Source organism: Falco cherrug, chromosome 15, assembly GCF_023634085.1.
Source record: "Falco cherrug isolate bFalChe1 chromosome 15, bFalChe1.pri, whole genome shotgun sequence".
Lineage (NCBI taxonomy): Eukaryota > Metazoa > Chordata > Aves > Falconiformes > Falconidae > Falco > Falco cherrug.
In genome coordinates, this window is record NC_073711.1 from 8,038,410 (window position 1) to 8,065,594 (window position 27,185).

Below are 27,185 nucleotides of genomic sequence, written 5' to 3' on the forward strand. Positions count from 1 at the left end.
TGAATATAATGACCCTGCAGCTGCAAACTGATCACAAATTCCAGTTTGCCAGTTTGGATTTGGAAAAATACACATGGAAAGGAAAAAACCACAACTTAAGAGACAGTATCTTTGAAATGTAACTTTTTGTACCATTAACAGTTTTATCTTTTAAGTTAAACACAAACAAATGTCAGCTTCTAATAAGACTCCTAGAAAACCTTCCTGATGCAAGGGGAATCAACAACTGCGGAGAAGGCAACTAGACCCAAAAAATGTTTGTAGGTAAAGGCAGTATCTTTACCGTTTCAACTTGTACAGTGAGAATGCTTTTTGGCACACAAGGTTGTAACAGAAATAAATGCCCTCCCACACTAAATAAATACACACGTAACAATTCTTTGCAGCTTGTAATTGCATAAATAGCAATTAGACCACCTGAGAAGTGCTTGGTACACACCTCTGTCTGCAGCCTCCTGTGCATCCTATGACCATTGCCCATTGTGGTTACAACTGTACCTAGCACAAGGGAAGAAATCAGGTGTCTGTTTTCAAGAACGGGCGCAAGGAATATAAAATGTACCATGTTTTACAGTTGTGTTTGGAAGATCACAAGAGACAAAAACGCACTGAAAACTGAGGGAGCATTTGAGTGAATGACTGCCTTGAACTCAGCTCCCTTGGGGACATTAAAATAAGAACAACCAGGTGCTGGGAAGCACGGAGGGTACCTTCGGCAGTGTGCTGGCGAGGTGCTGGCACGCCTGGAGCCGCACTGACCGCCATATAGTAGGAAGAGACACAGGCACCGCGTTTGCACTGATTAAACACGTACAGGCCAGTCCTGCAGCAGGGAAGAGCAGATAATAACCCTCACACACCTATTGCCCAGATGAAGCAGTGGTAGGTGAGTTACCTGTGTGACAGGACAAAGAAAACCACGGTATTGCAGCACACCCCTGTAACTAGGCCTTCATGCTGCCTGAGTGAGGCAATGGCTGAGGAGGGGGCTCTTTGGGGTGTTTTTTAGCGCAACGCCCACACACACGACGACCACAGGCTGAAGGTGCCCGGCGGCAGGCAGGGGGCGGCAGGCAGGGAGCAGCAGCCAGGGGAAGCATGGAGCCCCGTTGTGCGAATCGTGCCTCACAAACGCGTGAAACGCCCGAACACCTCACGGCCGCACCGCCCTCGCCCCGGGCCCTGGCCGCCGCAAAATGGCCCCCGCGCCTGCAGCGCCCCCCCGCCCCGGGGCCGCGCCGAGCAGCCGGCCCCGCCCGCCGCCCCCAGCCCCGCTCCGGCAGGCGGGAGGAGCGGCCGGTACCGGGCCGCGCCCCCGAGGCGGGTCCCCCCCGCCGCTGCCCGGCGTGCGCCGCGCTCCGCCCCGGGGTGGCGGCGGGAAGGGCGCCCGGCGGCGGGCGGCAGCCGGAGGGGTAAGGGGAGCCGGCCCGCTGCGGCCTGTGGGAGCGGGGCGCTGCCGGCGGAGGGCGTCCGCCGCTGCGGGAGGCGCTGCCGGGGCGGGGCGGGGCGGGCGGCTGGGCTCGGTGCCCCGCTCCTTCGGGGGACGCGGCTGCCGGAGGGCGCTGGGGGCTCCGGCGGGGCCCGTGAGGGGAAGGGGCCGCGGCCGGCGGGCTGCCGCTCTGCGCCGTGCCGGCCGTGCCGGGCCTGGCCCGCGTCCTCCGGGGCACCGGCGCGCGGAGCGGTACCCGGCAGCTCAGGTGGGGCTGCCCGGAGCCCGCGGCCCTCCCGGGCCGAGCTGGCGGGTGCCGGGCTGGGCTCCGGGCCGGCCGGCCCTCCCCTCCGGTTGCCGGGGCGGCGGCAGGCTCGGCCGGGGGAGCGGCAGCCCCTCGCCTCTCCCCCGGCCCGGGCGCTGGGCCCGGGGGTGGTCCGGCCCCGGCCGCGCTCAGGGGCTCACCGGCCGCCCCGCACCCTCACCGGGGCGAGCGGGTCTGGCCCTGCTGCTGCCTCCGTCCCCCGGTTCCCGCCCAGGCCGCCTCCCGGGCGCTGGCCGAGGGGTGCGCGGCCGCCCGGCGGCGCTGGGCCCTGGCCACGGGGCTCCTTGGGGCGCAGGGGCCGCTGCCATGGGGCCGGCTTGCGGCTTCATCCCCCCCGGGAAGGCGCTCCATGAAGGAGGGACGCCAGGCGCGGTGGCTTCACAACGCCCCTTCCATTGCGATGCTTTGAGCGGCAGCCCTGCCGATCACCTCTCCTTTTTGCTTAATTTTGCGCAGAGCAAGCAGAACACGCAAGTCCCATCTGTTGAAAATCTGTTTAAACCCGTGTTTTTAACTTCTCCGAGTGGCTCTTTCTGGTACATGCTTTCCCCTGTGTGATATACTCTTGTCTGCTACTGTGGACCCATAGTATGTAACGGTATGGATCAATAACGTCGAACGCTGGGCACCTTGCCATAGGTGCTCTTGTGTGCCCACCTCTGCGGAATGATGGTGTCGAGCTCTGCGGGCAGAACTGCTTGAGGGCAGGGCAACAGACTCTGAAAAGTCACCTGGCAAAATAAGATTTTTTTAAAAATTTTTTTTTGCCTCCAAGCTAGATCTGTTTCCTGACCTGGTTGATGGTATGGTCTCAGAAACAGTTGTGGTGGCCCAGGGCTTGACATGAGTGACCAGCTGGGACACTGGGGCTGGTAAGAGCTGCCTGAGCTAGCAGTACTGTAAGCAAATGTGAGGGGCGCCTTGGCATTGAATTATTCTCACTAATTGCATTCTGCTCATATGGGCTATATGGGTGTTTCAGGTTAGATATTGCCAGGTTATTAATGTTCTCCTAAAGTCTTCATTTTGTTTTAAGTATGAGCCTGGGTGACATATTTCAGGGTGTTCTAAGACGGTCACTGTAAAAAGGATTGTGCAGATATTCAGGCAAGTAATTTCAGAGTTTTACTGATTTATCCTCATGTTTGTCTTTTTTAAAGCTCTGAAAGGGTTATTGTAGTACGTTAGTAACGGCTTGGGTTTCCATTGCAGTGTTGTGGGGAGTATAAGTGGCGATAGAAAGCATGCTTAAAGGAGTCAATTAGCTGTGCATGGCACTGACCAAATTAATACTGTGTGTGGGTTTGGGATTCATGTTCTACATTGGAGCTTGTTAGAACAGTGCAACAAAAAATACCTGCAGGCTGGAGAAAGTGTCTCATAATGAGGGACTGAGAAAGCTCTCAGAGCTCAGTCTGTGTATTTTATATAAGAAAGCTGACGGAGAGGCACCTGGATTATCACTTGGAAGAGGAGGGGGAAAAAAACAACTCAACCCGCCAAAAAAACACATAGATGCTAAAAGGATGTGAATCTAGTAGAGGAGGGCTTATGAAAAATCGGTATCTAGAAGTGGCTTCCATTTCAAACAGTGAATGAGTAAGGAACGGTGCAGACTGCCTGTGCGAAGTGGCAGGTTTTCATATCGTTGTGTTTTCAAACCAGGGCCAGGTGCCTTCCTGGAAGAGATGCGGTTAGCACAGGCTGGAGTAAGTGATCTGATGGCCTGTTGTCCTGATCAGCTTGAATCTGTTCTAAAATACTGTATTATTTTAGGCCCTTGAGACATAGGAAGTTACTGGTGCTTACAGGAATTCCTCAGTAGAGCTGAGAATTTGTCACAGATCTGTAGAGTTCCAGGTCAGTATCTTGATTCCTTTTTATACATTTAAGTAACATCTTTTTTTTATTATTATTTTTATTATTTTGAGTATATATCAGTGTTATCAGAACACACGATCACAGAAGACAGGCATGCAGGTAGCACAGGACAGTTCAGCCTGCAGTTCATAGTAAACCCTAGTGCAAGGGCAAATGTGTTTCTGATGTTATAACCATGTCAGAATGGCTCAAAGGAAATAATAACTTGGTAAAGGGGTTGAGTGTCAGATTCCTTGGGATTTGTCAGTTGGAACGCTTAAAACCTAAAGTTAACAGCTTATTAATATGTCAGGGTTGATTCCAAAAGCCCATGCTGCTGAGTAGTAAGCTGGTGGATCAGACAGTAAATAATTCTGTGCTTCATACACAGTTGCATGATGAGAAATACATTTCTGATGCTTGAAGAGCTGGCTATGAAGAATACAGGGAGGAGCAAGGGTAATAATGGTCTGCACTGGCAAATTGCCATAGCTTACTCAGCCCTGTGAAAAGAATTTTGGGCTTACTTCTAGGTGATTTATTGCAGGAATATGGTTGCAGCCATGATGGTGTAAGGATACGAGTGAAGAAAGATTTGCGAGGGCAGGGTAATATCAGTTGGTTTAAAAGAAGATGCACTTGCAAAACAGAACAAGCTTTTGCGTACATCAGCCGTTCTTCAGGCTTGACTTTCGTGTCTCCACAGCTTTCAGCAGCAGTGTCCTCGATGTTTTAATCTGCTGCAGCTCAAATCTTAGTGTGATGGAAAAAGTGTAGTTGATATTAACATTACAGATAGCTTGAGGAAGCTCTTTATCTTAATGCACAGTGGGCAGAAAGGATTCTAGAGACTACTCGCTTTTTGAGTTTTGTAGTGTATCTGCTTTGCTTGTATGACATGCTGAAGGTGTGTCTAAATATATATGTAAGTGACCGTATTCAAAGATTAATCCTGAGATACTCGGCTTTGCCTGATGAAGTTGTGGTTAATTCTGAGTGCATTTGGCAGCAGTTCCTTAACACAAGCAATTCAGTGCTGCAGTCTGCTGTAGCTGATGCTTCTAGAGATTCCAGGTTTTGTTGTTGTTTGTTTGTTTTTTAAATTACATTAGTTTTTCTTCAGTACATATGTGGTTTTTTTCTTCATTGTTCTGAGTGAAGTGTATTTACTCTCTTTTACCAAACAGCTTCTTGTACTGCACTTATCTTCCCCTGTAGATTCCTGTATTGAAGGCAAACAGGTATTTTTCAAGTGATGGCAGTATAGTTTTTAACCTGTGACAACCATCCTATGGACTTTTTTTCACGTTGCTTCAGTGGAAGCTTTTATGTGGCACTCCTGCAGTTCTCCGTGTATATATATGTTATTTTTTTCCTATAGTCTGTATGTATGTTAAAATGGTGGCTAAAAAGAGAGAAAAATATAGCTTATGGACAGCATTTAAATATGCTAACCTTTATTTGTAACTAGCTGCTGAGATTTTGTGGAAGAAGCTGGCATAGATGGTGGTTTGCCAACTTAGGCTCTTTTTTTCCTTGAACCTAATCCTTTAGTTTCATTGCTAATCAGTGGAAGCCTCTCTGCAAACTTTTTGGAGAGTTAAGCATGTGACAGGGAAAAACCCTTATGCTTATCCTATTTATGCTGGGTACAGAGATACTGATACATGAAGCTCATGTATCTGAACTTAAGTCCTTTAATTGAAAAATGACATTTTACTGCTTTGATTTCCTGAAAAATTGGTTGGGTAAGCTAAAAGTTGTAAATATTTTCAGTGTGGTTGGCACTAAAACTGGGAGATGATCTCAGGAGCTGGCAAGAGTCTTTGAAAGATACTTGGTTTCTTATTGTTAAGCATGAAGTAGGTGTGGCAGCTGCCCTATTTAGGTGGTTCTTGGTGAGTAAGGGGTACCCTTTCTCTTCTGTGCACCTTTTTGTTGTAAGTATGCTGAGAGATGAATCCGTTTAAGTGCTATGCTTAGTGTGACATTACAAAAGAAAACTTGAAGTCTGTAAGCTTGATTTCCACAGCCTAACAGCTTACCTCTGTAGGTACTTAGTATAGCGTACCCTGTTTCGGTGTTTTTTTCCAGCAGGTAATTTCTAAACTGTGACCCTAAAATATACCTCTATGCTGGAAATAACACTTCACATTACTTATTTTTTCAGTGTAGATAGACGTTGATGCAATTTCCTTGAGTGTTTTCTTTGACTGTGCTCACATCTAGTCATTTGAAGCTGATGAAATGCAGCACACATCAACAGAATTCACCAATTTTTAAGCAGGCAAGTATTTGATCCAAAAGATGTTGCTCTAAGAGTCAGTGAACTCTAGTTTTGGCAGAATTGCACAAATCCTGCAGTAGGAATGCTCTGCTGAACACGCTGAACTTTGAGTCCCCAGAAGGTTATGCCAGGAACAGATTTGGCCAAAGGTATGATGTCAGATTGGGGGCCCCTGATGCCACAGCAGGAAGAGACACTTGGGAGTGGGACATTTGAGCTTGATTGACACCCCAGCATGAACTCCAGAAGAGATGTTCTAGTATGCCAGGGTAGAGTGAGTCTCGTGGGTATAGTAATATTTTGTTAGTCACCTAGGGTCTCTCATTTGCTCAGCAGGTTGTCTGTGTTTGTATAAATACACGGCAAACTGGACTGCTAAGTCTGACTCTGCTTCTTCTGTGACAGGTGACTTTTGATACAACCAGACACTTTAGTGAAGGAGCCATAAGAAAGAGAAGCCTGGAAAGACTAAAGCTGCAAGAACAGGAGCACGTTCGGAAAAGGGGGAAAGGAGAGGGGGTTGAAAGGTGAGAGTGTATTTTTAGAGAATGTCCCATTTTCTTGAGATTTGTTACACTTCCTCATATCAAGTAAAATCCAGAGAGAGTGGCTACTCTAAAAATCCAGGCTTTGAGGAAACAGGAGTCAGGGAACTTGAAGCAATACTATGTAGTTTTTATGTGTTACTGTTGGAAAGAAAAGCATCATGATAATTCTGTGTGTAAAACATCAGATGGAGGGGTCTGGGTTATGAGAATTGTTGAACTAGAGACATCCTGAGGTCTCTTTCAGATTGGAGTGCTCTATGATCTGGTGTGAGATCGGAGAGCCATTGGTCTCAAATTGCTCTGAGGCTTGATTGCTTAAGGTTCTGCATGTGGGCTTTTTGTATTGCTCTGTGCTGCAACATCACAAATTAATGTCTCTATGCCCTGGAGTAAAATTAATGTGACATATGTTTCTGGGTGCCTCCCACTTGACTGGAAGGTCCAAAGCTAGAGGTGAACACTTCTGTCTTTCTCTCTGCCCCTTTTTACATGTTATTTTTTCATTGTTGTTATCTTTCGGTCAGTGTTTTTAAATCTTTGTATTTGAGTAAAGTAGTATATTGAAGTTTTAATTCTGTAGAAAATGTGTTTGGATGGCATCCTAAATTGTCACACCTTCCTGTCTTAAAAAACCCAAATGCTTGGAATGTGGAGCATAGTGACTGTAATGCTAGGTCTCTGAAAATATTGCTATGCTTCTATTGTTAATACCTTCCAATTCAAACACTTTAAAAATATTTTTTTAAATACTTATTTGGGTGAACACTTTGTTCCTTGAATTTTCTGGAGTTTTCTGTGACACGTCATGTTGATTGTTTAGTGGATCTCCTTTCTGCAGAACAGGGTTTCCAGAAAGTAGTGATGGCTTGTTGTGGCTTAACTCCAGCTGGCAACTAAGCCCCACATAACTGCTCACTCGCTCCCCCCATGTCAGAATGGGGAAGAGAATCAGAAGAGTAAAAGTAGAGAAAACCAATGAATTGAGATAAAGACAGTTTAATAGGTAAAGCAAAAGCCACGCACACAAGTAAAGCAAAACAAGGAATTAATTTACCACTTCCCATCAGCAATCAGGTGTTCAGTCATCCCCAGGAAGGCAGGGCTTCATCACGTGTGACGTCTACTTGAGAAGGCAAACACCATTACTCTGAATATCCCCCCCCTTCCTTCTCCCCCAGCTTTTATATGCTGAGCGTGACATCATATGGTATGGGATATCCCTTGGGCTGGCTGAGGTCAGCTGTCCTAGCTGTGCCCCCTCCCAGCTCCTTGTGCACCCCCAGCCCACTCGCTGGCAGGGTGGGGTGAGGAGCTGAAAAGGCCTTGGCTCTGTGCCAGCCCTGCTCAGCAATAGCAAAAACATCCCTGCATTAGTTTTGTAATACCTCTTAAATGGGACCCTCATTCTAATCTGTACGGGAGATGTATTAACTTAAGAATTAGATCCAAATCATTAGTCTCTAGTTGTGTCCTTGGAGACAAAAGATGATGCGGCTCTGTCGTCTTGGCAGTGCTTGTAAAGACACCCTAGAATACAAACCATTTGAAGACACAAAGAACTTTCTAAACATGTCATCAGTTGGATGCATGTCATCTATGTGCCGTGGTTTTTTAAACATATTACTCGAACAAACGAGATTCTTTGTTAGCCACATGCGGATTCTTGGCAACTGGTTGCTGCTTATTAGCACTTCAAAGACTTGTATCCAATTCCCCTGGACTCAAAATGTAAAACAAGTGTCATCTAAATTGTCCCATATTGATAATTACCTAGAAAAAGACGTGGTGATGAAATGAAGTTCAAGAGAGAAAAAAGAAAGCTAAGCTCGAGAGGAGAGAAGAGAGGCAGATAGATGGAGATGAGAAACATCCCCCAAAGCAGCAGAAGGTACCAGCTGAAGAACAGCAGTGTCCAGAGAATATGCCTGAATGGGAAGAAAGGAAATCCCTGCTAGCTCAGAGAAGAGTGGAGTCTGTCAGACTGCTTACAGTGCTGTTAAACCATGTGAAAGTAAGACTATTTTAAAACGTATTTTAAATTTTGAAGGATTTTTATTAGACCTTGAGTAATTCACTAGACATTTGATGTCTTGATGCTGTTCAGAGGAATGCCTTGGTACTGACCAAACACTGAGAAGGCCTCAGGTCTAAGTCTTGTGACAATCTGCTCTGTCTTACCCTGAGAGCAAAGGTAGCACATTTCCACCTGGAAACTTTGCCTTTGATGCTTGTTTGAGGCCTTGTTGTTACTGAATAAAAATAGGGCTGGAAGGGCTGTATCAGCTCTATTAGACTTGATCCAGCATTGCAAACAAGGAGTTTCAGGGCGGGGACGTAAATGATGCTATCTCTGCTTGTTTTGGTTTCAGGTCTACAAGTGGCAGAATTAAATTGACATGATTTATGGCAGCTGCATTTCTAATAGCCTCTCTTTTGTGGCCAGCATGAAGCTATCAGTTTTATTTCAGTTTGATTTGGCTAATGTCTTGAGAAAGTCAGCAGAGGATTGATAAAAATTTGAGTGTTTTGCACACAGGCTAATGTTTGGAGGTTGTTTTAGTGCTTTGGGCTAAAAAGATAATGTTTTAAATGAAAACAGGGGTTTTAATTTCTCAGGGGTACTAACATGACTTTGTCTTTACTATTTGCTAAGTAACATTTGCTTACAGCTCTTACAAGTGTGTGTTTTCCCCAGTCCTTAATGTTAAAAGATTTCTAAAGGACTATAATTTACTTAGAGTTGAAATCAGAGGCATTCTGCGTGATTTTAGGGCCCTATAAAATCTGACATTACCCTTTTAATCATGAAGGTGATGTGTTAAATAAACTTCAACTTTCTTGGTTTCACCACTTGGAAAGCTTTAGATTGGTTGTATTTGGAGCCATTTACAACAATGTATAACAAAGCAATTTATTCTAAATAAACTATTTGATCTACAAAAGTGTGGTAATGTAACTGTTGCCGGCAATACTAGTTGTTGTGATGCTGTGATCAAACAAAGAATGTTTTCTTACACAGTTGCAGTGAGAAAGGTGAATTGGTTGAAAGGTTCCTTTAATTGAGAATGTGGCTTTCTGAGATGATGAAATATCTGTAGTTCTAACTTAGGAATTGTGAGATTGTACTATTGAGCTCCGAACTCAGCCAAACTTACCCATCACCTGTGTAATTCTTCTGACTGTGAGACTGCTTGCTCATGAGTTTGCAGTTTAGCACTCTTTATAGTGCTTGAAAAATTTACATAATAATTTTCCTGATTTTTTTTATTTGAAGGATTTTGTGCAGTTGGCAAGTCAAAAAGTGGATCCTTCATTGGGCGTAAGGAAGGACAATTCCTTTCCTGAAACAGGATTAAAAGGCACACATCAGGAACTGATTAACCCCCATTATCTTACACCCAAAGAACTGAAACGTAAGAAAGAGTTTAAGTGCCCATTAACCAGAAAAAGTAGCAGCTTATGTAGTGAGGAAGGAGATGCGAGTAACTACCATGCATCTACTTGTCATATAGTCAGGACGATTTTAAGTGATTCCTCTACAGCCCCGAGTTCTGACGGACTGCCTGGCAGAGATGCACACAACTCCTTTGGCTGTGGATCTTTACTGATTACGGTTACGCAAGACTGCAGGGTCATCGAATCCCTCGATGGAAGGGACTTCCCAGCACTGAATGTAGTTCACACGCAGACAGTGTCTGATGAAGATGGTTGCAAAAAGCCAAAGGTTTATGAGACTGATGAATTCATCCATTATTTACTAAACTACTATCAGACACCACGCTACGCACGTGTTTGCTTAGAGCCAAAAAGCACGGTGAACAAGTCCTGGTGGAAGAGAGTGGTGTCTGATGATGATAGTGGCTTTGACATCTGCTTAAGTAACAAACATGGTGAACGCTTCAGAGGAGCGAGCCCTGTGCAAAACCTCAACAGGAGAAACTGTAGTAGCGATGGTAATTATAGACTGGTCATCACTATTGGGGAACTGGGGTCCACAGACACGGTGTTAGAAAACAAAGCCTATGGGGGTAGGCTTGCAAGAAGTTTGGAAGTGCAGAGGAATGACTCTCTCACTGCTGATAACTTACCACGTGCTGGACTGAATCATTCTTTGGATTGCACTGCTGTTACTCATGATAAGGAATTCAAACAAGAAGGTAGTGATGAAGGTACTGTACCATACGAAACATGCAGATCTGCTTGCAGGCTAAAGGATTTGTTGGAAGAGATGAGTGATTCAGAGTACTTTAGAGGGGCACGTAGCAGTTCGATGAAGAGAACAGAAAGAAGGTGTGAAGAAATTTACAGCAATTGTGGCAAAGGGTGCTTGCCTGCAAGAGCAGGGGAGAGAAAATTACTGGTTTACCTTAAAAATGTAACTCTGGAAGGTCAAGAGAAGGAAAACAGCAAATGTAGCTTCTGTTGTAATGCTGTCCATGAGGACTTGGCAAGGGAGTGTGAACATAAGTTTAAAAAGTCGTGCAAGAGGTCTAGTAGTAAATTAAGACATGAAGGACAGAAAAGTGAGAGACAATCTGGGGAAGAGGAGAGAAGTGCTCACAAAATGAAGAAAAAGCCAAAAAAGTTTTCTTCTAATCTTTTATCTGATGAATGTGGCTTTTCAGAGATGGACAGTTGCATGCAGCTGGAGTCGCTCAGAAAGATACAAAGAAAATACAAGAAAATGTTCCACAAAAAAGTGAAATTCAAGACCCTTCACCGCACCATGGCAGCACCAGGTGTTACCCCTCGTGATGGCTCACAACTTCAGGGGACCATCCAGAGCACAGGTGAGAAAGAGGGACACCAGAACTAAGTTGACTGAATTTGACAGGTCTCTGGCAGGTAAGGTTAGTTGCCAGTTCTTACAGTGATGAATGGTAACTGTTTTTAAAAAGTTTTAAAGAATATAAACATGGTATAAAAAAAGGAGTGCGAGTTCTCTGCAGTTAAAGGTTTGTTCAGTTTAGCTCAGAAACGCTATGCGCAGTGGTGGTTCAAGAGCAGGATTTGTCTGCTTAATTGGATAGCAAAGTATCTGTCATGGGCATTAGCAGATAGGTGGTTATACTGTTAATAACATGCATGCTAACAACTCAACATGCTTTAGACAACTAAAACATTGCTAGGTAACTCAGTATGTGGTACATCTGGGTGGGAAGTTAGTAAATTTATATACAGGTAGTGATCTGATCTCCATACAGGATTGCTGCGTTTCTGGCTATTGTTACTCACAGCCCTTTCACAATTTACTATGCTTTCAGTTCATTGGTGATACCTTACAGCTGCCTCCCCATACCCTTTCTTTCCCTGCCCCATGATAAACTCATTTAAAGTAACTTTTTCGTATATTTACCTACAGGAGATGATAAGAAGTTAATGTTCAGAAGAGATGTGGATGCAGATGTCAGAGGATGCTCTCTATTTCCTCTTGAAATAATTCAGACAAATCCCTGCTCAGATACTTTCTGTGGAGCAGAGCCCAGAAGAGGATGTTGAACAGTTGCTATATAATAGCTCTTAAGTTTTGATACAGAAGTGGGAGAAGGAAGTCCTTTGACCATTATAAGGTATATGAAATACTGGGGTCTTTTTGCTTAGGTAATTCCTTTGGTTTGAATATCTAACTGGTGTAGTGAGACGCAACACCAGAATCTGTGTTTGCCTTTTGGATAACAGAGGACCAAAACTTTCCTGAGGACCAGACAGGCTTTCATGGACCAGTTGCTAAGAACTTGAAAGGATACAGATTAAGATCTTGGAGTGTTATATACCCTGATTAAATGTAGGGGCCCATGTAAATATCAAAGTTAGTCTTTAGCAGTAATGAATCATTGGGAAAAAACATAGCTATGTAAGTCCTAGAGCAAGCGTATCAAGTGCCTCCTCAGTCAGGTTGTTAAAATGGTGGGACTGGAAGGTGTAGGGGACATTTATACTCAATTGTGGGAAGTAATAGATTTCCAGATATGAAGAAAAAAAATCAATCTTCTGTAAATCTCACACTGGGAAAATGCTTGTTTTCTATTCACAGTTCTAGAAGTGTTTCTGAAGCCTTGCTGGTCTTTGGAAGGAAGGGTTTCACTGAACTTTTGCTAGATGTGGTGCTTCCAGGAATCTGAATGATTGTCTAAGCAAAGCTCTGAATGTTAGGTAGGGAAAGGGCCACACTTGTCAGCATGCTGACAGTCCCCGTATCTGTATGCAGGTTGAAAATTTGCTCTCAATATTTTGAAGGCACGTGTAGTGAGATAGCTAGTGTGTTTGCTTACAAATAATTTCCAGAGAAATTGTGAAATTTTGTCAGACTTGTGCTGCATGTAGGTAAAAACGTAAAAACACAGTCTAGGAGCTTGAGTTATATTAATATTTATTCAGCTGGCTATATTTAGAAAACAGCCACAATTGCTTTTGGACAAAGTCCCTTAGCAAGATATAGAGGACAGTAAGTTCAATACTGATTATTTCAGCTATCATTTTAATATGCTTTATTCATTACATGTTAATATATGAAGATAATGTAATAATGTTGCCTTCATTACATAGAATCTTACCCATGTTTGTAACTTCTGCTCTAATAAATAGTAATTAAAAAAAATATTGTAATTGTTCATGGTAGATAGGTTTTTCCCCAGTGTTCAATACTGGTGACTCCTACAGGCTTCTAAGCCAGGTTTTATCAGTATTCTCTATTCACACGTTCAGATGTTGAGTGCCTTTTCAGGTCGTGAATGACAAATGGTTGCTACTCAAAGTACTGTTAATCTATTATCTAAAAAGATCTTATTTTCTTGACAGAAATATTTTCTGACTATTTTGGAGAACATTTATGCCCCTCTGAAGTCTCCTTTTTAGTATTTTATACGGTTATAATGAAGATCAACTATTGTATTTGTTGACTGTGTGAAATGTTTCAGTTGCACTGATGTGACATACCAAGGGTGTTTTCTCTCTACGCAATATTTGCGGATTAAAGATGACAAGACTTCCCCCTCTGTCGATCCATACGGTTCTGTGTCCGTGAGTACCCATTTCCCATGAGACAGGCCTTTTGATTACAGGTGAGGAAGCATTTCTTTTTGCTAATCTGGGGGAGCAGGAACTAAAGATTTCCTTCGGTGTAAATTTCCAGTGTTTTATCAACATGTTGTCACAATATTCAATAACAAATAAATATACCAGTTCTGTAATTGCTTCTTGCGTTCACCTATATTGATTGAAATTGATGAAGCAAATCCTCTCTCTCCAAGTCCTCATTCTGTGTAAAACTTTGCTAGTAAATAAAATGTGTGCACTTTAAAATGTGAGACACCATTGTAAGCTTCATACTGAAGCAACATTTATGTTTACAGGTGGCATTATGTAGAACCTGTTCTCAGGTGTTTTAATATTAATTCCCCATGATAGCCCCATGCTATCATACGCTGGACTATTCAGTATAATTTTGCTTGTTATCCTGAAGGCTTATCTTTAAAGATGCGTATAAATTTTGCTTTAAGACTTCTAAGATGCATAGCTTTGTAGATTAAATGTCAATAGTTACAGGAATAAATGTCACATCTCGGGTATGAAAGTTACAGAATGTTTTGACAATTGTAACACTTCACAGGTGAAAAGATGCATTAAAAGCAGCATTTATATAGTTCAGCAACAGAGGTGTATAACTTTGCTGGCATAATTTCACACCTTTCAGTTTGAGCCTGGCATGTGCTGTTGTTCAGCCGGCATTTCACGCTGTGGGATTTAATTTTTTTTTTTGGAAACACTGTTTACTGTGACAAGTATGAAGTAGGGTGCTGAGACTGCAGATCAGATCTTGCAATCAAATCTGACTTTTCCTACAGAACTAGTGAAAATGACTCCTAATAGAGCTAGTGAGCCCATAAGTCTTCTCCGGGGAGCTGTCTGAACTAAGCTTTGTTACTGGAAATACACAGCCTGTTGTACCTCGTGCTGAATGCTGGTCAAAACCCTACGGGCTGTTTTAAAGCAGAAATACACAATGCCCGTTGTTACATCAGTCAGTCTGCCTGAAATACAAGAACACAGCAATTATGATATAAAGCCCTCTCTTAATCCAGAGATTCCAGGCAATGCATAGAAACACCTCACCTTTTGTAAACCCCTTGCATAACTCCAGACATAAGCATTCATTACTGAACTTTTATAAAAGTGGAACAGCATGAAATAAGAGCTAATAAGGATGATTGAGAGCAGGGAGAGTCCAGACAAAATAATACCTGAATTTTACAAAGCAGTTGACAGTGACAGAAGTGGTTGGAAAGGAGATGCTGCTCAATTTGATGTGTCAAATTTGTCAAGTTTTGATTTGTCCTAGAGCTCCTCAAGTATGCCTTTACTACACACACCAGTAACGGGTGTTTGGATGCTTCACGTGGGGGAGATGGCTGACAGTCTCTGCTCATAGTTGGTCATCGTGTCCTACTTGGTTAATGTACAGTCTGATAAGCTACCTGGCACAGTTGTTTTTGCTTAATCAGTGCAGCCAGTCACTGTTGAAGGAAGGGGCCAAGTTGCAATGAACAGAGTAAAAATGAAGTTAAAACCCATACATTTTCTCCAGTACTTTAGGAGAAAATAAAATCCGTGCCTGGTGCTTCATGAAATTGTACTTTTGTTACTTGCTTCTTCCCCTTCCACAATAAATTAGTTTTGTTTTCTCTGAAAAAGCAGTGGTCTTGCCAAAGCATGGTATTTCCTTCCCAAGAAGCACAGATGCTTAACATTGAGCTTTGTCTTGTGTTATGACCGGTTTTCTGTGTAGTTTTTATGTATTCTTACTGTTCTTTGATGCATCATGTTGCAAGGTACAGATTAATATTTAAAAGTGTTACAGTGTTGAGTTCCTCAGGATATGTTATGGGCTACCTTAACAGTCAGATGGTTGGGTCCACCGAAGGGTAGGTTATAGCCTAGCCTAATTCTGCTACGTGTCAGCCTTCCGAAGCTCCAGCTTTTGCTCAGTGTTAATGATTACTTGCGCCTTTTTACACCTAACTCTGTTTTTCCAACAGCAATGCATGTTATACAACATGCGCATGTTCTGTGTTTAATATTCTGTTCAAGTTATACTACAGAACCACATTTACAGGCATTCAGTTAGAATATATACTCAGTTGGATAATGTTGGACATTGGAGAAAGAGAATACAAAACTTGAAACATTGGGGAGGATTAAGTATCACGTTTACTTGCAGTGAATAAAACCAAACACCACCATTACACAAGAGTATTTTATTTTCTGGCTTAAAAGCGTATTTCTGATTTGAGGTAAACCATTAGTAGTACTTTGCAAAGAGTATTACAAATGTCTCTAAAAAAACAGCAACACAAAGGTTGTGACAAGATTTAAATTCGTCTCCAGACCTTCGTTAGGTAGTTCACACAGTACCACTTTACACAAGCTATCTTCATTTGAAGGCCCAGTGTAACCAGAAGAAAATGCCATGACAGTGTTAGGACTGAGGGAAAGTCATTCATTCTCACCACAGATGGTCTCAGGCACTTTTAACGCGTTGTGTCAGCTTGTTCACGAAAGCTGCTGTTGTGCAATGCACTCTGCTTCCAAACAATTTGGCCCAGTTTACACCTTCCCACTCAGGACTCATCATTTTGGTTATGTTGCCAAATTGAAACAACTCAACTGGACAGCGAAACTACATAGGGGGGAACTACCCCAGACAGGCACCCAAGCATAATCACCTGGACAAGAAACACATTTACAAGTGATCAGCAAATCATTAGTTACCTTCTTGGAATTTCTAAGAAAGTTTTGCAGAAGTATTTTAGATAGTGATGGAGCACATCGACATTTTCTTCTTGGTCAAATCTGTTTACCCAGCCCCCTCTGGCAGGAGACTAGTAATTAAGCATAGATGTAAGTTAAGAGAGCAAGTAAGTAAAAAGCAATTCAAAGGTCAGGTTCCCCCAGGTATAGTATTGCTGATTATGCATGGGATTGTGCCGTTTCTTTAATGGCAATGTTCCAAAGCAACAAAGGCCTCAACACAGAAACAGCTTACACAATGTTATTTTGTGCAGGAAAACTGTGTAAGTTACACTGACCAGTAACATTACTCTGCTAGTTAAAGCTGCGTGTACAAGAGTACTTGTAAACTATGCCATACCAGCAAGTCATCTTTTTTAGGCCTAGGAATTGACAGCAGCTGATCTTCCCCTTTTAATATAATTTCATTAACAATCACAGAAAAGTTTTGTTAGGAGGAAAAGTGAATGAGTAGTAGTCCAGCTGAGTTACGCTTCATGGTGTACCTGGTTTTCAGGTAATGCACTCAATATCTAATCCTTTGTAGCACTTCAGATGGGCTTTAAACGTGAATAAAGAATATTAATCCATGCATAATTATGCATGACTGAATACATCAAGTATTCATTAGTCCTTATTAATTTTTTAAGTATCTAAAAGTGATTTAACCTCTAAAAAATTCTTATTTTTTAAAGCAGTTAGTGTTTCATCTGTAAACCACTATGTAACTCCTTAAAAGCCAAATTACCTTACATAATATTGAATTACTCTGCACCACAAATGAGTATGATGCTTCATGGACAAATAAAATATAGTCCCTTTTCTAAAGGAAATACAGCCTGGGGCCCAGATCCTGCAAAAGCTAACACAAAACAAGATTTAGTGGAATTTGTGTTGCATGTGTGAAGTTTTACTCTTGTGCTTGTGTCCACAGTTACTAGGTTGTTAATGAAAAACTGGATTTCAACCTACTCTGTGCTAAATGGTGATAGAAGAAAAACATTAATAGTCCTTTATTGCCAAAATTGCAGTTTACTTGTGCACAGGCATTTCTCATGCATACGTCAGATTATGCAGGTTTAAAGTAAGACAGATCTTAGATTTTTAGTAGTTTACCACTGAATTTTAAAAGGAAACCTTTGAAAAGCAACAATTCGCTGTAACTCTGGACCTTTTGTAAGCATTGCTGCTGTTGCAACTTGTAAAACAGAAGTGGAATGTTACAAACGATCCTTTACGATTCAAAAACCAGATTGTTCCTCACTGTACTCTCTAGTCTTTCTTTGTGTCTTGGGCATCTTTTTCTTCTTCATCAGAGTACACAGTGGGTTCCTCCCCTTCCTTCAGCAGCTTACCAACATGGTGATACTTAACTGGGGGGAAAAAAAAAAGAAATCAAGTAATTATTCTTCCCTGAAAGATGTGCCTTTTTTAACTCAACAAAATGCCTATATAATAATAAAACAGCTCTCAGCAACTTGTTCCAACCACTGGGCAGGGAAGGAGAAAAGCCAAACTCAACTACCTGAACTACTACTAATGTTGTAGTAAGAAATGTGTAAAGTGAATGTAGCTGTAATTCTCCTTCTGCTGCCTAAGCCAAAAGATGAATAAATGTAAAGACACATGTAAACTGGGGGACTCATCCAACTAAGAAACAGAATCCAGGATTAGATTATTTCTCTTAATGGCATTGTTAGAATATTTATGTTAGGTATTACACTCGCACGCATATACATATTTGCATATATGTATGCAGCTTTCAAGGAGTTTTATCGTCTGTAACGTATGTTGAAAGTATCTAATAGGACAGAAGAGGGATCCTTTCTCCCCAAAGATAAAGACAGATCTGTTATCCGATTATGCAGCTAAGCCTCTGCCTTATATCTCTTTTTGAACATGTTAAAACACTGAGATCATATACACATAAGAACTGAGAGCTATGCTATATTGCCCATCTGTCAACTTCAACAAAGCAAAAGATGCCTCTGACTATAGGCATTTCGGACTAGCATTGTTATAATTAATAAGAATTTAAAGCAACTAATTGCCAAATTTACTAGAAATGTAGTAATAAAGAGTGCAGTTCACTGTTGGTCCTGATGCCTGACTCTTTAAAAAGTAGATTTAAACACTAGTTTAGGGCAGGTATTTTGGTAGCATAGTTCTGGTTCCTGTGACATATTTGTGTTAGCATAATAAAACAGCCATTCTGCATGGCATGATCAACAGTCTTGATTAAGACAGGAAGAGCGCCAAAGTAGGAGGGGCACATCAGGTCAGGACTGAGACACTCTGGATGACATTAAGTGGAGTAAAGCTCCATTCTAGCTTGTCATAGTACATCTTTAAAACCCAACACTAGATTTAAAAACAAAAAACATTTTACTTCCACTGTACTACTATTTTGTATATGCAGTTTCCATTGTATATATATATTTATGTGTGTGCGTATAAAAATTCATCAAGACAAACAACTGATACATTTATTTTTTGTCTTACCCAAATAGAAACAATCCCTTTGGTGTTCACTTGCCTAAAAGGCATCATGAGATACAGAGGAATTAATTTTCATCAACAAGACACACATTGGGAGAAAAAAAAAATCATGCCAGTTGGCATGCCCTGGTACAAGGTCAATGCAGCAATTTCCATAAAACTGTGGCTGAAGTTCTTTTTGAGCAGCAAGTTGAGGCACATGACAGAAAACAGTTTGAATTGCGTCTTTTCAACTTCCAATACTGAGCATAGAAAAACAAGGCAACTATGAAAATTACTTCCTTCTGTTACTTTTAGAACAAACATCTCAAGTGTGCAAGTTGCCATTTTTCCTCTGCCACTCTGGCCATCACTGGTACAGTAACAACCAGGCTGCTTGCAACCACAGAGGTGGCATTTGCTCATTCCTCATCACCTGCTGGGGAAGAAAATCAGCTGGATACAGTTGTCTGTGAATCTAATAAAGCCACCAGCAAGGCCATGCAGAATAACTTAAGAGTAAAAAAAGTTGTATCAAGAGCTCCAAGCGGAAAAGGCCTGGTTTAAACAGTCTTCATAACTCAAACCCCCCAAGGAAGTAGTAACTGAAATGCTACTCTCATTTCTGAGAGGCTGAATGGGACATAAGCTTAATTTTTTCAGAGCATTAAAATCTAATAGTCTCTATAGATGGGGTCATAACTGCATCAAAAACATGCTCTTAATTTCCAATTCCTGTCAACTTTTTGGGTGGCCTTACAGATTTTACCCTACGAGAGAGTGCTTCTATCTCTCCTACTGTTCTGTAAGGCACAGCGGGAGGGAGAAAGCAGAGGGAAAACCTGACATTTCTCTTAATTCTTTTGACTAACAGTAATTCTAGTAATACTTAGTAAACAGGTATTAACTCAAAGTAAGTTTGCAGACTGATGCTTCCAGCTGGTAACTGCATTTTAACCATTGCTTCCCTTATTACACACTAGTTAGCTACTTTGTGAATAGGTTAAAAATGGCTTACAAGTGAATTGTGACTCCCAGTCCCTCAAGGTCTCTTGCTGTGTAGCGTTGAGATCAGAGAGGTCATCATAGTCATCCCTCAGAGCCTCCTTATCCAGGCAGAAGGTGGCAAGACCTCGGGATGCATCTCTTCCAGCAAAAATCCCATACGGGCCCCCTTTAAAATAAAAACGTAAGCAGCATTATTACAGGGGTAACGGATGCTGTATGTTCTTCATGGATCAGAGTCACCAAACTGAAACAATGAGTTCCTACTTTGTCCCATGGGTCAGAGGTGCCTCCAACTTCTGAAATGTTTTGAAGTTTTATTCTGCTTGGTAATAACAGAAAACAGAGGAAGAGGACAAGAAACAAAACCATGGGAAGAGATGAGTTTGCTGAAACATCAGGACAATGAACCACACAACAGTGCATGGCACATACAAACAGGGTAAGAATAAGCATACAAATGGTGTGTGTCTGAGGTGAAATTGAAGTTTTCTAAGAGATGCTCCTGACTTAAAGAGCTGAAAGGATGACTTGACAGAAAATGTGGTGGAGATACCAGAAATTACCAACTTGGAAGAAACATCTATTACAACTCCCAAAGTGCAAGATAAGCTCAAATGATCAAAACATGCAACTCACAGCAGATCAGAGATATCTTATCAAGACAGACTCTTGCTAAACTTCATTAATGATTCACTTGCTTGCATGACAAGCTGAAAACGGAGGTATCACATCTTGCAGTTAGACATTGAAAAGTCTTATGGGAGCTAAAAGAAGTTAATATGAACTCTTTTTACTGTACAGCATGCCATCTTCCACACCTCCCAGGGTTTCTTTCTGAATTCCTCAAAAGCATCTTACTTTTCCATTAAAATGAAACCCAAACCAGCCAGACACTGTGATGAACCATTCAGCATTTAACCAAATTAGATACAATAGGGAGCTTTGGCTGTCATGCATAGAATCCAAAGTGTGGTCCATAAGTCAAGTGGGTTTAGTTTGCACAAATACAAAACTACATGCCTAACTCAGCTACACATTATCATCTTGACTGCTGCAGAACTCAAAGTTACAGTCCCACATCATTCAATGACAGCCTCCAGTCTATGTTTGGACCAAAAGCAGTAACCTCATTGTGCTTCCAAATACGTGGCATCTCCTGCACTGCTCTCCTTGCCTCAGAGTAGCACTGGCAGCTTGCTACTGCAGCTACCCACAGTCTGGAGAGCTCAAGAATGGTTATGCCGGACAGATCCTGGCACAAATTAGCAAGCCTCTGTGAGGCTCTTTAACAGGAGGCCTCTGTTAAAAGTAAAATCCCGTGTCCTCGTGGAGGTGATTAAATCTTATACCTGGGTGCACATACTCCCACCCACCTCATCACTAGCTGCTCTATAAGCCTGTGTAGCTTATTCAATCTTTGCACGTTCCAACCGGCTACACTCATGATAGGAAGCTGGTTTAATGTAAATTGCGAGGTATTTAGTATAAATATTATGCAATCCAGTGATGCTGGGGATGGGATGTCAGCGCTGCAAGCACACTCCGCTCCTGACGCCCGGCGTCGGGCAAAGGCACCCGCGGACGACGAAGCGGCCCGGCAGCGGCACAGCCACCGAGGGTGCGTGTAACCTGCCCCGGGGAAACAAAGAGAGTAACGCAGCAACGTGGAGTAGCGCCGGAGTTCTCCCGCGGCGGAGGCCGAGCAGCCGCCCCCCGGCCCGAGCTGAGCGCGCCCCGCCCGGCTCCGGGAGAGCCGGATCCTTTCCCGATCTCCCGATCGCGGGCAGGGCCGAGAGGGCACGGGCGGCTTAGCCGGGCGCTCACCCGGCGGCTCGGGGAGCGCTGATCGCCGCGCCGCAGGGCGTGAACCCCGGCCCCGGGCCTGACCCCGGCCCTCCCGGCGGCAGCCCCCGCGGTCCCTCCGCCCCCACCCCGGGCACAAAGGGCCGCTGCGTTCCCGGGCCCGCCCCGCCGGCCCCCGCCCTCACCGGGCCCGTAGAACTTCCTGGCGCGGCTCACGTCGAAGACTTTGCCGTTGATGGCCATGAGGATGCGGCGGTCGCGCACGCCGTCGTAGGGCCGCAGCTGCGCCAGCGTGAAGTCGCGGCGCTTCATCTTGGGCAGCGGCGGCGGGTCCGCCTCCCCCGCCGGCGCCGCCGGCCGCTCGCCCCGCAGGATCTGGTAAAGCAGGAAGAGGCAGAGGCCCAGCAGGCTCAGGTTGAGCGGGGAGCCCACGATCTCCAGCAGCAGGCCGCCCCCCTCGGCCGCCACCTCCTCGCCGGCCACCGCCGCCTCCTCGCGGGCCATGGGGCTCGGCTGCGCTCCGGCGCGGCGGGCTGAGGCGCGGTGCGGCGGCGGGCACAGGAGCCGGGCCGCCTCGGCGGGCTGCGGGGCGGGACAGGGCCGGCGGGCAGGAGGGAGGGGCCGCGGCCGGCGGGCGGGCTGAGGGGCGGGGCGGCGGCGGGAAGGCGGGGCCGGGCCGCCTCCGCGCGCTGGGGAACGGGACGCGGCCGGCGGGCGGGCTGAGGCGCGGGCAGGGGTGAGGGCGGGAGGAGGCCGGGGCGCGGCTGCTGCCCGCAGCCGGAGCGGAGCGGAGCGGGGCTGGGCCGCCGCCGGCGCTAGGTGGTGGTGTGAGCTCGGCGATGGCGGGCGCCGGCCGGAACGCGGCTGAGGCGAGGGCGGCTCCGCGGAGGGCGTCGCCGGCCGCCATTCCCCGCCCAGGCGGCAGCAGGGATGGCCGGGCCACCGCAGCGGCGGCTCCGGGGGAGGCGGTTGCACAGAAACTGTGGCAAAACCAGCTTCGGGGTGGCGTTAGACCCGCATCAGAGCTGCCGGCGCCCTCCCTGCGCCATCCTGCCGTGCGGGGCCGCGCCTCAGCCTTCCTGACAAGGCGGTATCTCTTCGGGCGCTTACTAGCGAGCGTGCCAAACTCGGGAGAAAAGGGAAGAAATTATCAGACTTCTGGGGTTTTCTTCAGGTAATACCCCCTGGCCCTTCCCCCCCCCCCCCAAAAAAAAAAAAAAAAAAAAAGACAGAAGCAGTAGCCACAAGGTACTATTATAACACAGAAAAGTGTCTGGACATGGACGTTTTTATCCAGGCTTCTTTCAGTGGAAGTTCTGGTGAAGTAAAACTTCCGATAAAGGAGGTACTAGCCTGATGTGTGGACTTGCTGTGGTGTTCACATGGAGCAGCTGGAGCCCGGAACACAGCTAAGCACTGCTGGTGTCCTCTGCTCCTCGGTATCAGGCCTGAGAAAGCAGGGTGATGTTTTGGGTCTGAGTAGTTGTCTCTGCAAACTGTGTCCTCACCATCCTTCAGAAAGAGCCCAAACCAACGCCCAGTCAGAATATCATCGTTCCCTCCTCACGAGTGAGTGCCATCGGTTCAGGGCACCTGCGGGAAAGCGTGGTGTGCCAGCCTTGATCTCGCCTAGTCGCTTGGCAGGTGGTCCATACCTCGATGGCAGATGGTCCGTACCACTGCTTTGGGTGACAAAGGCCGCTTTGAACCTATCATTGGGACATTTAGATAAATAAAATCAAAAGCAGTGCTTTTAATATATTTTCTAATTCTCCGTGTTAGGAAAATTTTAACTCTGTGGGTTTAGTGATAAAAAGGTCTTTTGGGATATGCTCAAGACCTCTCAGTTCTAAGGTGTTTAATCATGTTGGCCCTTGCAAGGTAGGGTGTTTGGTTCCACACCCTGTCTGGTTTGGGAAGCTCCTTGTTTTATTGATCAGTACTTGGACCTTGATCTGTCCTTTCATGGTATACACTGACTTTTGCTTCCACCTGCTGTGTAACTTGGAAAACCCATTGTTTGATCGATCTGATGACTGAGAATCGTATTTGGTAGTAAAGTAGGTCTGCGTTTTGACCCATTTAGGATACTAAAGAAACCTCTGAAACTTCAGAATTATTCAACTGTATTACCTAGATGACAGTTAATTCTGCTCAGTGTAGACGTGACACTACTACACTTCATTGTATTGATACTACATGTTAGAGGAATAGATGTAGAAAAACTTGAAGTTTGGAAGGAGATTTTTCTTTCATTTTTACAATACATACTGTTCAAGAGCAAGGAAAAAACTCGGACTCCAAAACAACTCCAACCCTGAATTTGACCATGAACCAGACACTGAAGGGAGGGAAAAAGAAGCTCTGTTTATTCCTAGTATCCTAGAGAAACCATCTAAGAACAGTTCATTCCTAGATAAAGAAAGGCCAGGAAACATTGCTGAGATTGATATAATCTTGTTATGTGCCACTGGTACTGCAAGTTACAGTTGCTCAACTTCAAGCTCTCTTTTCACCTTGCAGCACATAAAAAAATATTTGTATGCCTCAGAATGTATCTTACTTAACAAAAAAGTAAGAAAGATATTTAGAAATAAATGGGCATAAGCAAAATTATGATACATCAGTCAACATTATCTAAATTAATAAATCCTTTGCTATACATTTCTTGCTAGCAAGCTTATTTGGCAATGCCTTTAAATGGAACTGAGGTTCTAGTCAGAACAGAGTTGGCCCCAGCTAAATACCACATGCATTAGCTCTGCTCCCACACAGGTTTTCCTCTCTATTCCATAGACAACAACAGTTTCCTTCCTGAAACCATTCTGTTAACAACATCTATTAGATGGGTTGATAAAGCAGTTCTAATATAATGCTCTCTTCTTGTTAGTTGAAGAAAACATTGGGACTCGGGTAACTTTCATATTCTTGCAAATCAGAGTAGTTCAAATGGCTTTAAAATATTCCTACTTGGGTTTTTTTTTTCCTTTTATATAGCCAGCATGAATCTGTTAGAGATGAAGCAAAATTAGCTCTGCTACACCTCAGCATTCTTCTTGCTGCTCTATTTCCACTTTGGAATTTGTCCGGTATATTTAGTGAATCTTTGAGAGCATAGTTAATGCTTCTGAACAAAGTATGCTTTGCCTGGTTTCTCTGTGATATGCTTTACCATGGCTGAGTACATGGGGACCATTCTTGCCAAGCTGGTTTTGGTCCTCACATTCTTTCATTGTTCCTTTGGAAGCCCTCCACAAGAATTCTTTTCTCTAACTTACCTGATTGATGAATCTAATTCAAACTATGGCTGCAAAAAAGTTTTCAGAAGTTTGCAAAGATACTGATGCCTAATTTGTACTAGTTGGGAGCAGACTGCCAGAGCTGCTGATCACCTGGAACTATTGCTGGCTTTCATTCGACCTGCAAGGACCCAGGCTTTCTGAAGGACAGATGAGGTATCTTAGTCTTTGAGCTTACCGAGAACTAGTGATGAATAAAACCACTGGCAAGTTAGATCTTTACTGTCCAGCCTAAAGTCTGATTTGTAACTTCACACCTGGGAATTTGAGATATTTCAGTAACGTACCATAGTACTGCATTACAAACAGCTTGTAACATCAAGTAGCAACCATAGAAGTTTTTGCCTTGTGGTCCAAGTGGCTCCTTGGAATTTGTAGATTAAGTAAAGAAATTAAAAAGCAAGATTAAATGTGCCTTACAAGGACATGAGGAATTTGAGCCTTCTAGAGAGAGACAACATATTATATGAGGCCATCCAATACATTGACGTAGGCAAGCTCTATCACACCTGCCTGTTTCTCACAGCTGGTCTAATATGGGTCTTACTTCTTCCTCATTCCCCCCTCCCCCTACAATAATTTAACTTACTAATGAGGAAAAAGAAAGGAATGATGAGATGCTGTAATCTCTTATTTTACTGAGTAGTGCCTACCTGTGCCAAGAAAACAGAACCCCTCCCTAAATTGAAGAGGTCCTGTAGGTCAAGTGTGCTCCTAATGCTGGCAGCAGGCGTTCTATTAAGCTGTTGTTAGTGTGGGTCTGTTCCAGGTGCAGAGCAGGCACCTGACCCAGGAATGTTCTGAATTACATCTAGTCCTCAGGTCAAAAGCATATATCATCTTTCTGCTGGTCTTCTTTTTTTTTGTTTGTTTTGTTTTTATTTGCGTTTCTGTCACACTTCTGTTTATTTTTCAGTTGCATCTTCTGACTTTGTAGCTGTGCTCTTCATCCAATGAAGTGCGAGAAGAAAGAACTTTGCAATGTGAAGATGACACTATGCAGAAGGCTATCAAGATCCTGTCATTCCTGGAGATATATGTGTAAACATCTGCAGTGTAAACCAGCTCCAGATGGGAATTTTTACCAAGTTTTACAAAAGGTGTCAGAGAGGGAGGTTGGAAAGGCGGAGTCTGCTCATGTCTGAGAATTGCTTTCCTCAGAAACAGACTGATGGGAGCTTGCAAATAAAATCTCCTCCCCAGCTTCATCTTCCCCCTTGCTTGCTTATCTTTTAGGCTGCCTGGACTATGGTTTTCAATTCAGTCATGCCGAACAGGACTGACAGTCACTATGACAAGAAAGCTGGCTTGGTCAGTTTGTGCAGCAACTGTGCTAGAAAAATTTTGGAGATGCCTTGTCTTGTAACTATGGATTAAAATCTGGGTGTGAATTCTCAGTATGGGCTCCTTTTTTGAAAGGCAGCAGATGTTGAAAGCAATCTGGGCAAGCTGTAGATACTTCTGAAAGAGGCAAGGAAAGAACGACACACAAGTCTGCATGTGATTCTTGCAATGTAACAGTCTCAGTATCCCTAGAAAGCACAATGATTGACACTGAAAGGGTAAAGTCCCTGACTTCCTGAAAATGACGACTTGGATTTGCTTACAGGTCTGATAAGCCAGGAGCGTTTTGTGTATCAAAAATAACTGGATGACATAAAGGAGACTTGGTGCATTCACAGATTGAATCAAATCAGTAGCACTGTTAGAGGGAGTAGGAAATGTTCTCTCTGCTCTGGTAGTGTTGGATGGGGAAATGGTATCCATTGCATGTACATGTGTTCTTCACAAGGACCAATTTTTGCTTACGCTGGAAACATTCACTTTGCATTTTGGAATGCGTGAGCTGTCTTCACTGGTGTCACTATATCCCTGAAGTAGGGCCTGTTATTTCTCTGCTGCTATGAAAGTGTGCTAGTTCTGCTACGGAGCAGGCCAGTCTGTTTCGATGTGAATTGACAACCAACTTCAACATTAATAGATTTAAAGATTAGAAAAAGGGAGGTATCAGTGAGCTAGGATGGTAGAGTTTTCTAGGTGTAACCTTACAACATTTTAGTTGTAGAAGTGTAATGAGACAGGCATGGATTCTTATCTCAGTTTTATTTAGCTGAAATCTGCTTCTGTTGATTACCAAGAAAGCTTTTGCTGTCTGTCTTTGCTCTGTTTTAGTTAAGTGCTCACATACAAAGCAGTAGAGACAAGATGGGGGTGACTGAGTAAAAAGAAGAAAGCCATGGTAGGAAGACAGACATGTGGAAGAAATATTGCTTGGTTGGGTTTTTTTTTCAAAATCATCTAGGTGTCTGGTTAGATTAAACACACTTCCAGGCGCAAGCCAAATTTCTGTCTGTTCCACAAA

General features: G+C 43.9%; 2 protein-coding genes and 1 long non-coding RNA gene across 11 annotated transcripts; 2 read left to right on the plus strand and 1 right to left on the minus strand.

The window, feature by feature from the left end:
* The first annotated feature begins 1,264 nt into the window (after positions 1 to 1,264).
* On the plus strand, positions 1,265 to 13,756 carry LOC102050440 (A-kinase anchor protein 17B). 9 transcript variants are annotated; one of them, XM_055727347.1, is made up of 7 exons: positions 1,289 to 1,412; positions 2,534 to 2,626; positions 3,531 to 3,614; positions 6,307 to 6,428; positions 8,224 to 8,460; positions 9,724 to 11,239; positions 11,812 to 13,756. In XM_055727347.1, exons 5-7 carry the CDS (start codon positions 8,371 to 8,373, stop codon positions 11,946 to 11,948), a joined length of 1,743 nt encoding a protein of 580 aa, XP_055583322.1. In that variant the 5' UTR covers positions 1,289 to 1,412; positions 2,534 to 2,626; positions 3,531 to 3,614; positions 6,307 to 6,428; positions 8,224 to 8,370; the 3' UTR covers positions 11,949 to 13,756. The 9 variants fall into 9 exon arrangements, 7 of the variants coding, with proteins under 7 accessions (XP_055583325.1, XP_055583326.1, XP_055583321.1 ...); XM_055727350.1 differs by lacking the exons at positions 2,534 to 2,626; positions 3,531 to 3,614 and having other exon boundaries at positions 1,265 to 1,412; positions 9,724 to 10,618; positions 11,075 to 11,239; XM_055727351.1 differs by lacking the exons at positions 2,534 to 2,626; positions 3,531 to 3,614 and having other exon boundaries at positions 1,265 to 1,412; positions 9,724 to 10,402; positions 11,075 to 11,239.
* A 1,932-nt stretch (positions 13,757 to 15,688) lies between these two features.
* Positions 15,689 to 22,136, minus strand: PGRMC1 (progesterone receptor membrane component 1). The gene is made up of 3 exons (XM_055727353.1): positions 21,710 to 22,136; positions 19,732 to 19,887; positions 15,689 to 17,608 (listed from the first exon to the last, which is right to left on the minus strand). The coding sequence occupies exons 1-3, from the start codon at positions 22,026 to 22,028 to the stop codon at positions 17,508 to 17,510; spliced, it is 576 nt and encodes a 191-aa protein (XP_055583328.1). The 5' UTR covers positions 22,029 to 22,136; the 3' UTR covers positions 15,689 to 17,507.
* A 135-nt stretch (positions 22,137 to 22,271) lies between these two features.
* On the plus strand, positions 22,272 to 26,807 carry LOC114014739 (uncharacterized). The gene is made up of 2 exons (XR_003558372.2): positions 22,272 to 22,698; positions 25,740 to 26,807. It is a non-coding gene; the product is annotated as an uncharacterized LOC114014739 (long non-coding RNA).
* The last annotated feature ends 378 nt before the right edge of the window (positions 26,808 to 27,185 follow it).

Coding starts and splice junctions, on each gene's coding strand:
- LOC102050440 (XM_055727346.1), top strand. CDS start 8,371: ATGCCTGAATGGGAAGAAAGGAAATCCCTGCTAGCTCAGAGAAGAGTG. Junction 8,461..9,723: donor TGCTGTTAAACCATGTGAAA/GTAAGACTATTT, acceptor TTTTATTTGAAG/GATTTTGTGCAGTTGGCAAG. Junction 11,240..11,811: donor GGGGACCATCCAGAGCACAG/GTGAGAAAGAGG, acceptor ATTTACCTACAG/GAGATGATAAGAAGTTAATG.
- PGRMC1 (XM_055727353.1), bottom strand. CDS start 22,028: ATGGCCCGCGAGGAGGCGGCGGTGGCCGGCGAGGAGGTGGCGGCCGAG. Junction 19,888..21,709: donor CAGGAAGTTCTACGGGCCCG/GTGAGGGCGGGG, acceptor TTTATTTTAAAG/GGGGCCCGTATGGGATTTTT. Junction 17,609..19,731: donor CTGGGAGTCACAATTCACTT/GTAAGCCATTTT, acceptor TTTTCCCCCCAG/TTAAGTATCACCATGTTGGT.